Below are 11075 nucleotides of genomic sequence, written 5' to 3'. Positions count from 1 at the left end.
TCTACTGACCACCACACCTTTCCTGCACCCCAGTGGTGGTGGTGCAGACACCCAGAAAGGAATTATTCCCATCCCTACCCCTGACACCAGCTCTTAGGAGGGGACTTGGGGCGGAGGAGCCTCAAGTTCCACCCCTACCCGCCCTGGCCCCGCCCACCCCTGCGTGGCCACACCCTCTCCCAAGGGCCTGCAGAGCAGTTGCCTAGCAGTGTGTGTTGCGCTTTAGCCCAGGCTGGCGGCTTGGCTGCCATGCCGAAGAACGCAGTAGTCATCATGCGCTACGGGCCCTACAGTGCAGTTGGCCTGTCTGTGGAGTACCGCACCTTCCGCCTAGAGGGCCTGCAAGGTGGGTAGCCTAGCGCCAGAAGGCCACCCAGCTGCGTGTGCCCAGGCGCACCCCGGCCTCTGAGTGCCGGTGCAGACCGTACCCTCTGCCTATACCTCCTTCCTTCCGCAGACCCAGACCAAGTACCATAACCTCTGGAAAGTCTACCCTGAGCCTCTACTTCCCCAGGATGATTTAGCATCTTCCTCTGGCTTCCACTGCTTCGAAATAGGAGTGGAAACAAACATGCACTGGGTGCCCACTGGGTACTAGGCAGTTTACACAAATTATTTGGATAAGAGGGATCACGTAACCCTGCTTGAACGGAAGATCAAGAATATTAAGTGACTTTTCCAAAGTCACGTGGCTGGAAAATGGTGGGAGAGTCTACACTTTGGGCATTCAATCACGCAACAAACCTCTACTGAGCTACTATGTGTTGGACACTCTTCCAGGTACTGGGGACATACTGGCAAACAAAGATATATGTCCTTAAAATGACCGTTTCATTGTTGACTACCACTTAACAGTTGTACTGAGCCTCCACAGAGAGATGTAATCATAGTGGAGCCTGCCACTGGCAGTAATTGGAAGAGAGAGGGGAAGATCTGGAAAGGGTGTTTGCTACAATTATACTTGAGTTGAGCTTTAAAAAGCAAGGAGAAAAAAATAAAACAGGTAATGAGAAGGAAAAGCATGCCAGACGGAGAAACTACAAAGGCTGGAAGCGTGAACAAAGGAGATATTTGTTGAGCTGCGGAGAGGATAGGGCTGGAGAGGTAGGCAGGGGCAGATCCTGCACAGCCCTTTGCAACTTTCAGGCAGGGGGGTGAAACTGTGGCTGTCTGAGGAGAATGGAGCACAGAGGGCCAAGATTGGAAGCGAAGAGACAAGTCAAGAGACTTCAGGTGTTCCAGGGGAGAGATGAGAGTAGCTTGGACCAGGACAGCCATAGAGGGGAGGTGGATTAAAGTAAGAGGAAGGGGGTGGGAGGCAAGGGTCAGGAGGGTGTCCTCCAGATCCAGTCAGTGTCTGGCTTGATCGAAGTGCTGATGGACGGAAGTGCGCTACACTGAAACTGACGACTGACAACACGGATGGACTGTAATTTGGAGGAACGTACTCCATTTCGACCATATTAAACTTCATGTGTTTTCAGCTATGTAGATGGAGGTACTGAGTTAGCTCTGCAGTTCTGGAGCTCAGAGAAAAAGTCTGAGCTAGAGATAGAATGGTCTGAGTCATGGACTTGGGGACAACACATAGAACGAGAAGAGAGCCCAGACCTGGGTCTTCAGTCTTCAGCGCTTTTAAATGTTCTAATTTCCCATCGGAAACTTCTCACCAGCTCTGTCTCCCTGGGTTCATGAGGTTTATTGTATGTCTCAACAGTCTTCTGCCCAGACAGCTATGCATTTTTCATTTGCCCGCGGGCTGCCCACAGCTTTTCCATCCTGTGTGAGTTCCATGTTAGGTGAAACATAGATGAGGGCCTTGCGCCAGTCCCTGGGTAGCCCCCGGACTGGGCGGAACAGACACAGGAATTTGCAAAACATGGTTTGCTCTGCTCCCTTTAGACATAGAGACCAGGGCCCACACTGGGGTCAAGGGCTGTTATCTTCAAGGCTGCCAGCAGGTGAGGGAGGAGGCGGGGCAAAGGCAAGTAAAGATGTCACAAAGCTTTCTTACCATCTTGAAGTTGCCTTTGTCTTGAACCAGCATTTACTCTTTTGCCAACTTTGACTGTTTTCCAGAGTTCTGACAAAGTTTGTTCTGGCAGTTTCTGTTGTTTTTTTAATGTCTCTGTGGAGGAACCGGAGTTTGGAATGCCCGCTCTGCCATTTTGCTGATGCCTACAGACCCTTTTCAATCATGTTTCTTGCTGCTGCATAATCAGCATGACTGTATAGAGTTCAACTAGATCATTTCCCCACCAAGAATTATATTAAAGGAGAATGCATAAATAAACATTTTGTTATAATGTACAAATTACAAGTATTGAAGTGGGGGATACTTCCCGTCTAGTTTGTATACAAATTCCGTTGACTCACCTGGTCACCTCTGGTCATTTGTCTCCTACTTTCGTTCTTGGCACTGTTGACAGAGAGAACGGCAGGAGCAGAGATCAAGTGCAAGGATTCTGAAGTCCAGCCAATCTAACTTTGAATTGGTCTCCACCATTTAGTAGCTCTATGGCCAAACCCAAGATCAAGTTATTTCACTTTTGCAAGCTTCAGTTTACTTATTGGTAAAATGGGAGCAGATCCCTACCTCTCAGATGTGAGATTCCAATGGGAAAATGCGCACAGAGTCATGAATACCATACCTGCACATAGTAAATAAGCATTCGTCCTATTAAATCAGGGCACGGGGTTACTAGGAAGGGAAGGAGGGAGCTGCGTGGGGCATGCTGGGAAGCAGCAAGCCATTGGGTCTGGCTGTAGGGTGCTATGCAACAAGAGGGTCAGGCCTGTTTTACCCTTGGCAACAGGGAGCCAGCAAAGTTTCTTGAGCTAAAGGATCATGAGATTAAGGATGTGCCTTAAGAGATCCATCCTCAGAGAAGAGATCTGGGGAGGGGAAGTGAGAGAAGATGAATTATTAAGAGATATTAAGAGGTTAGAAATTATGTTCTGAAGTTCAGGGGAAAGACAAAGGCATATTTGAGTCAGAAGCAGTTATGAGTTTAAATAACATCTATGTGCTGATGGCTCCCAAATTTCTCTCTCCCATTAGGATCTCTCATTGTCACTGGGGTGTTTAGTAAGCATCTCAGACCAGTGCCACGATCTCTCTGCTGAGCTCCCTGTGACCACCTTTGTCCTCTGCAATCTGTCCTCAGCACCAAAACCAGGTGATGCCTTTAAACTTGAGTCAGCGCATGGTCTGTGCTTCCAAGAACATCCTGGTTGCACCTAGCTCACTCAAGGGAGAAACCAATGGCCGACAGTGGCCTACGGGCTCCTGGTGTCCTCCCTGACTTCGTTTCTTCCATCACTACACACTCTCTCCCCTCAGTCACTCGGCTGCAGCCATGCCGACCTCCTCACTGGCCCTTGAACACACCTGGTGCAATTTGACCTTGGGACATGGCAGCTGCTCCACCTGGAATGCTCTTTCTCCAGATTCTTGCACGGTCCTCACTCTTCACTCCCTCGCAGCCTCTGGGTGTTTCTCAAAAGTCACCTTCATCAACAGACGTTCCTTGAGCATCCCCATCAAAAATGTCAGCACTTCCCTCCGCCTCCCTCTTCCTTCCTCTTTTTGAAAAAAATTGTAGGGGCTCCTGGGTGGCTCAGTCAGTTGGGCGGCTGACTTTGGCTCAGGTCATGATCTCGCGGTTCGTGGGTTCGAGCCCTGCATCGGGCTCTGTGCTGACAGCTAGTTCAGAGCCTGGAACCTGTTTTGGAGTCCATGTCTCCCTCTTTTTCTGACCCTCCCCTGCTCACGCTGTCTCTCTCTCTCTCTCAGAAATAAATAAAACATTTAAAATTTTTTTAAAAAATTAAATTAAATTTAAAAATTAAAAACATTAATGTTTTTCTTTATTTCTGAGAGACAGAGCATGAACAAGAGAGGGGCAGAGAGAGAGAGGGAGGGAGACACAGAATCTAAAGCAGGCTCTAGGCTCTGAGCTGTTAGCACAGAGCCCAACACAGCACTTGAAGTCATGTGCCGTGAGATCATGACCTGAGCCAAAGTTGCACACTTAACCAACTGAGCGCCTTCCTTTCCTCCCTTTTTATTTCTTCCTGGTGCTCACAAGTTTGAGCACACTCTTTATTATGCCCTCATCGATCACAAATTCATCTTTTTCTAGGTGAAATGAACACTTCACCTATTTGCCTCATTATCCTTCTCTTCTCCTGGGATGTATGCTTTAGGGGAGCAGGGATCCTGGTCTGTCCTGCTCTCTGCTGTGTCCCAGTGTCCAGAACTGTGCCAGGTATATCGTAAGGGTCAATAAACATTAAATAAATAAGATTAACCTGACTGGAGCTGAACACTGGATCCACAGGAGGTGAGACTTGGGGAGAAATCAAGGAAAAGACAGAATTGGTGAAGAGCAGGACCTCGGCATTGGCCCCTCTGAGGGGTGCAGAGGTAGGAGACGCTCCAGAAACCAAGGAGGCAAGTGAAATGACGATTTCAAGAAAAAAATGGCTAACGGGCACCAAACTGTTAAATAGGAGTCATTTTAGTAAAGGCAAATTCATGGTTAATGAAGAACATAGAAAAAAGTATTCTCAGAGACTTGGGATAGGAAGGCAAAATGGTACAGAAACTTTACAGGTCAACTTGGCCACATCTTAAAATGTAACCATAGACGGTAGAATCCAGCTATTCCATTTCTCAGTCTCTTCCATGTATATGTAAACTTGCACATGTACACAGAGGCATGCCCAGGAATATTCCCTGCAATGTTCTTGCTGATAGTGGAAATTTGAAAACAATCGGAGAAAGGACCAGCTTGAATATATTGTAGTACAGTTGTCACATGAAATGCAGTGTACCTGATCCATGTATATATTGACAGAGCTGGATCACCATGACATGACGTTAAGGGCATAAGGTGTGTTCCTGAAATCACATACGCTGTGATCCATCTTCCATTAAAAATGACAAAGTGGGGGCGGGGGGAAAAGGAAGAATTATGGGTGATTTAAAATGTTTTGTCCTATAATTGTAAGGTTTTTAAAAAATCTTGGGTCCACATTATATTTATAATATGATAAAAACTTTATGGGGCGCCTGGGTGGCTCAGTCAGTTAAGCATCTGACTTAGGCTCAGGTCATGATCTCGCAGTTCATGGGTTCGAGCCCCACATCAGGCTCTGTACTGACAGCCAGCTCAGAGCCTGGAGCCTGTTTCAGATTCTGTGCCTCACTCTCTCTGACCCTCCCCTGCTCACGCTGTCTCTCCCTCTCTCTCTCTCTCTCTCAAAAGTAAATAAAACGTTAAAAAAATTGAGATGATCAAAGGGAGAATTTTTATGGTTGAAGGAGAGGAGCATTGCAAGGTATCAGCAGGTGGTTGATTTTTAAAGTTAGTTTGTATATCCCTGAAGGATAAATCATATAATATCAGCAGCCAACATCACTGAGGGCTGACGACAAATGCCAGGGTATTAACAAAAGCAAAGCAGGGAGTATCTGGTCCCCACCCCTCTCCTAGCCGGTTCTGTCTCACACACACCCCACCCCCCACCTCTTTAGAGTCAATACCAACATCACACTAAGCAGAGTGGTGCATTCACAGGTCCCCATCTGTAAAATCTGCATCTGAATTCTGTATGTTTCTTTAAAAATCATAGCCCTTTATCATTTCCTGAAGTCCTGCTGGCTTTGGAAATATGCCTGATATTTCCTGAACTTACTGTGCCTTAAGGAATCTGAAAATTTTTGTTCTTTCTTTATTATCCACAAATTATAGTGGTTCAGCAAAAATGTCTCTATTATGGCCTCAGTATTAATGAAACTAAACTATGTAATGCTTAACAAAAAGTCCTAAGTAATCTCCTGGCCATGACTGCTCTTGATCTACTGTCCTTAGGTCTGCCAAATGGGCTGCTAAAAGGAACTAAAAGGAATTGAAACCAACCCATAAAAATTGGATCCACGCTTATTTAGCGACGACACCCTGTGTGCCATTCTCCCACCCCTCGCTATGCGTTAGCTGCGCACATTAATGGTCATCGGCACTGCATCTGTGCCAAGGAGAAGAGGGGGAGATGTCTGTCTGTCTGTGTGCCTTGACTCCCTAACCGGAAGTGTGTAAATCAGTCCCAGGTGGTGTCCAATTCCGCCAGCACTGAGAAAAGGGAGGCTTTTCCATGTCTGTTCAGTTTACCCAGATCGCCCTTGAAGGATGAGGTATCACTTCAAAGAGGCAGGCATTCCGCGGGTGGCCTTACAGCTTCTGGTTGATTTATGCTGGAGTTTAGCTACTGCCTTTGGAAAGACTTTGTTGCATGGAGTATATTTATCTGACCTTTCTTTGAATAGACAACCCCACAGCAGCTCGTAGGAAAGAATGGGTCCTCCATGTAGAGAGGTGGCATTTGGATGAGCTGCAGGAATTCCGGTGCTTCTCCAAGTTTGATCCCTTAAGCCTGCACTGACCACCCTACAGCTGGGCTCAATACACCCCGGACTGATGAGAAGTGGGCAGACATCCTGCGGGGGGATACATGACGTGGAGTTTGGGGTGGTTCATTGCTTTAATAAGAATCAGACTTAGGTCACTCAGGATCCAAGAGAGTCATTGGAGATTCCCAGCGCCATTAAATTGAGTTTGTTTTATTTAACAAGCTGTATTAACACTGGGCATCTGGTGGGGCTGGGGTGGGGGGATTATGGTCAGTGAGGAGACGTGCTCCCTTAAAGGCCCCGAGAGCCCATGCTTTGTGAACCATGTAGAAAGTGAAGTGAGAAGTGGTATGTATGCTCTCAAGAGGGTCTCTCCCTGTAGGGTTTGATTTGCCCAAGTATGAAGTAGACTCTCATTATTTGACACCCCCGCTTCCACAGGATGGGTTATTTGGGGCATCAAATCCTGTTTCTTAGATACGCTTTGCCATGAAAGAGTGCTGCCGTTCTCATAAAAGAAACCCCAAACCCAGGTGCTACGTGAGACTCAGTCAGACAGGGCTCTGCCCTCTGAGAAAGGAAAGGTCTGTGGCCCGCCGAAGGGTGCACACCTTCTCAGGGTCTCCTCTTGCAGAAGCCCCCCTCACTGACACGCATCACAGTGAGAAACTCCAGACACAGCCTGTGCCTTTCTCTCCAGAACCCCCAGGCCTTAGAGACTTGCTGTTGTGTGTTAGTAGGGTAGAGGTAACACCTTGCCTCCAGAGATGGGGTACGAACAGAGCAGCTGTTTTATTCCTGGCTTCTTCCTAACAAGTTTAAGTGCATTTCCCAGGAACATCTTCCGACAAGGCAAAGCCAAAGTCCTGGAGGCCAAATTGCCCCCGACTCACTTGCAACTTTTCCCTCTCAGGCTATCTGTCCCCTCTCCCCAGGGGGTGCTGCTGGAAGAGTGTCTGATTCCCAGAAATCTCTGCCTATACTGCCTTTCTGCTTCCTAGACTGTCCACTAGCCATCCCAAACTGCATGGATTGTTTCATTTCAACAAGGCATTAGTCCAAGCTGAGTGCCTTCCTCCAAAGATATTTAAGACAAGACACTTAAATAGGATACAATAACATAAATATGCCAGAGAAAAAGATGCGGGTGTTCCATAGAGAGGCGTTAGCCGATGCAGGGTCAATTAGGGCTCCCACTGGGTGCCCAAGGAGCGCTATCTTGTTAATGGAGATCCTCACTGAGTTACTCTCTGAAGATCCTTTCCAGAAGTGAAATTAAAATCACGCAATTAAAATGTTCACAGTTGGGGCTGGATGTTCTTGAACTGATTGAAAGATGAAGAAGTGGACATGCCAACATTTTGAAACAGCACTTGTCTCTGTAATTAAGTGCAATTAACTGGCATAATTGTCTACTTTCTGCATATAAGACTGATTGCAATGCTAAGACTTTAAAAAAACAGTATGCCCTTCATTGGATTCCTCATCCCAACTTTACCAAAATTCTCATCGATGCATGAAGATTGGCAAAATGGTGATTTGGCACACCGACTCTACCATCAATGTTACAGGGTGAACATATCAGGAAAATGGAGGACAGACATGTTGGAGAAAACAGACTTACATGCTGTTCATGCACATCATTTCTCCTAAACTCCTACACTTTTGTGTTTCCACAATAGAGAATAGATCTAACAACTTTTCCCTGGCTCTCTCCAGGGAAGTGATAACCAAAAAGCAACTTCCAAAGGTGTAAATAAAAGTTCAGTTCACTAGCTTTAAAAAAAAAAGATTTTGTTTCTTCTTATTCTAGAAAATCTGGAAAATGCTGGAATAATAAAGACAAAGAAGTTTCACACATTCTTACCAGAGGGATAACCACTGAGTATTTCTTTTGTTTTCCTATTATATATGCATACTTTAACTAGTAATGAAGATGTATTTTCACACATGCTATGCACATACCCTAATTGTACATATTACAAATATTTTTCTTGTTACTAAAAAATTCATAAACATTTTTGAAATGTTTAAAAAACCCTCATTATATGGACCTACCATCATCTTATGATTAGAACAAGAGGTTACACAAAGTATTTTCTATTATAAAGCTGCAGAAAGGAACCTCTTGTTACAAAAGTCTGGCTGTATTTCTGATTTTTTTTTTCCCCGAGAAGGCTTTCTTATAAGTGCAAATCCCCTGGCCAGAGTTCATTTTGTAATTCTAAAAATTTTTCAGGTTTTTGAGGCTTGTACTGTCAAATTACCTCCAGAAAGGTGACCAATGGACATTTCCATCAGCAGGATAAGAAGTTACCTAATTCCCTCCATCCCCTCCGACACTGAGTATCATCTCTATAAGAAAAGTTCAAAAACTCTTCCTAGAGACAGCTCCTAGTGGGTCTAGGGCAAATTGCAACCTAAACCTGAATTGCTCACGTCTCTATCTGTGCTTTCCAGCAAAGGCGAAGGCACATGGGGCCAGCACCAGCTAGATATCCAGCAGGGCAACTGAGGTATAGCCATGTGCTACAGTGAGCTGGAGAGTGAGCCAGCTGCTGGCATCCATGAGGCTATCCACATAGCAGGTTAGTCTAGACCCTGTCCTCATGTCACCCACACCCCCTCCATCTTTTCCAGCTGTGTTGGCCAAAGATGGACACAAGGTCATCCTCCAGAAGATAGAAGACTGGAATGTGGTAGAACTCATGGTAAATGAAGAAGTCGTCTTTTACTGCAACATCACAGATCTGGAATTTGGTAAGTCCTTCAGCACTGCTCCCAAGCAGCATTTTACCTTCTTGGAAACATGCTCAATTTCTAGTTGAAGTGGCCAGTGGGTTAGGACCAGATTCAAGTTGGGGTTTGTTGTGGGTTTTTTTCTGAGTCCTAAATTCTTACTCAAAGTCCTGTGCTCTGTGTTACATGAATGAGCACATCTTAAATGACACAAAGTGCTTGATGCTCCTTCCCAGAACACTAGACACAAAAGAGGGACAGAAAGAAAAATAAGGTTTTAGTCTCAGATTTCAAATGATGTAATGGGCACTTAGGGGTAATAGGTTTGTGGGTTTTCTCTTTTTCTTTCTTTTTATTTTCACATATTAACAATGCATGTTTTATTATTATTTGCCTTCAAAACAGGTTTCTTCCATTTGATTATTCTACCTAGGCTTGCTAAGACAATTAGAGTCAGTACCCCCGCAGTGCATGGCATTATCGGTGACATTCTAGGGATTTCATTGCCCTGGAGAGCTTCCTGCCTCACAGGCTGGCATTGTGCATACCGCACTCTGCTCAGAAGTAAAAGCTTTTGCTTTTATTATACTCTGTTAAAGGCTAGTTAACAATTTACCTGTCTGTGTACTTTGAGACTTGACTTCTGGTGGAAATTGTACGTGTGTCTTCCATGACATGAAAGTGTACAGAAAGCTGGTCAAAGGAAAATTATATCTATTTCCCTAGGAGGTGATGGTCAACTAGACCCGCTGTGTGAAAAAGCCAGGATAGCCGTCCTAGAGGCCTACTGATCTTCTCGCCCGGACAGGCATCTCAAGTCAACAAAACAGCAGCTGCCTCTGGCCCTTGTGTGAGGCAAACAAAAGCAGTTATTCCAGGATGCTGGGCTCTGACGGTCCAAGGTAATGCCTGTCTGTCCTTCAGCCTGCCCACCACAGGCTCTCTCACTCGGCTACAGGGGAACAAGCCCCCCCACCCAAATAATAAAAGCACATCATCATTTGCAGCATCTTTCAATCTCAACCCACAGGGAGAGTCCTCCAATATCAGGTATGCGTTGAGCTGAGGGAAATAATAAAATGCAATCTAATAACAGAGAGCCATCCTGTACTAATAACATAGACTTTGCCAGGAGCATCTAAGATTCCATTCTCTAGAAAGGAAAGAGCTAGGAACAGGTAAAATTAAAGATTGCGGGGGAAAGGTGCGCAGGGAGGGAGGAGAGTGGTCCTTGAAAATCTGAATCCAGAGTTAATGTCAGTATTTGGAAACCTGGCCATTTCTACAGGTTGATTTCTTGTTCCCGGTGCAATAATATTTTAAGTGTTAATGTACAATTACCTGAAGTCAAATCGTTGGTTATTCTTCACAAGAAAAGTATCTGCCCTCTTTTGCATTAGTCAGTCCAACAAGCCGTCCTCTTCTGAAGAGGGCCGGAAAAAGCCCAGGGCAGACGGATAAAGTCGCTGCTGGTAGGATGTTGGTCATGGGCACTGTAAAACTCAGCCATGTCAGAGGGACGCTCTTTGTACTTTCACGTCCTGTGCACCACACTGTAGTGCCCGTTCTTAGCTATAGAGAAATGCAGATATTGATCTAATGACGTTAGATGTGAGGTCATGGTAAAAATGCATCACACCTTGTAGAGGAAAGATAGGTTCCTTCATGAAAGACTCTGGGCTCCCTGGTGAAAGAGAAGGGCTTTCAGGGCCTCGGCATGGCCACCGGCGGCCTCCGGCGCAGCCCCCTTGGGGAAGCAATCACCCTGCTCCCCATGGCTTCACTGCACCTGGGAAGCCGTCCTTCCCATGACTCCAGGTGGCCTCAAACCTGCACCCCAGAACTTCAAAGGCATCTGTGAGGCGATGAAACCACTTGTACAAGTTCTTTCTTGCATGTGAGGAGATGGGTGATAGAATTT

At 45.8% G+C, this 11075-nt stretch overlaps 1 protein-coding gene across 1 annotated transcript; it reads left to right on the top strand.

Annotated features, from left to right (window-relative positions):
* Nucleotides 1–231: 231 nt before the first annotated feature.
* CUNH10orf53 (chromosome unknown C10orf53 homolog) lies at nt 232–10160 on the top strand. Its single transcript, XM_039233752.1, has 3 exons — nt 232–346; nt 9056–9175; nt 9881–10160. The coding sequence occupies exons 1-3, from the start codon at nt 250–252 to the stop codon at nt 9943–9945; spliced, it is 282 nt and encodes a 93-aa protein (XP_039089683.1). The 5' UTR covers nt 232–249; the 3' UTR covers nt 9946–10160.
* The last annotated feature ends 915 nt before the right edge of the window (nt 10161–11075 follow it).

Source organism: Hyaena hyaena, unplaced genomic scaffold (assembly GCF_003009895.1).
Source record: "Hyaena hyaena isolate Hyena2069 unplaced genomic scaffold, ASM300989v1 scaffold_78, whole genome shotgun sequence".
In the NCBI taxonomy this organism is placed as follows: domain Eukaryota; kingdom Metazoa; phylum Chordata; class Mammalia; order Carnivora; family Hyaenidae; genus Hyaena; species Hyaena hyaena.
Note: the sequence above shows the minus strand (reverse complement) of the source record. Positions and strands in the feature narration are given on the sequence as shown.

What these genes read in the sequence shown, in the direction of transcription:
- CUNH10orf53 (XM_039233752.1), top strand. Translation starts at nt 250, where the DNA reads ATGCCGAAGAACGCAGTAGTCATCATGCGCTACGGGCCCTACAGTGCA. An exon ending in CCGCCTAGAGGGCCTGCAAG is followed by an intron (nt 347 to 9,055) that starts GTGGGTAGCCTA and finishes CATCTTTTCCAG; the next exon opens with CTGTGTTGGCCAAAGATGGA. An exon ending in CATCACAGATCTGGAATTTG is followed by an intron (nt 9,176 to 9,880) that starts GTAAGTCCTTCA and finishes CTATTTCCCTAG; the next exon opens with GAGGTGATGGTCAACTAGAC.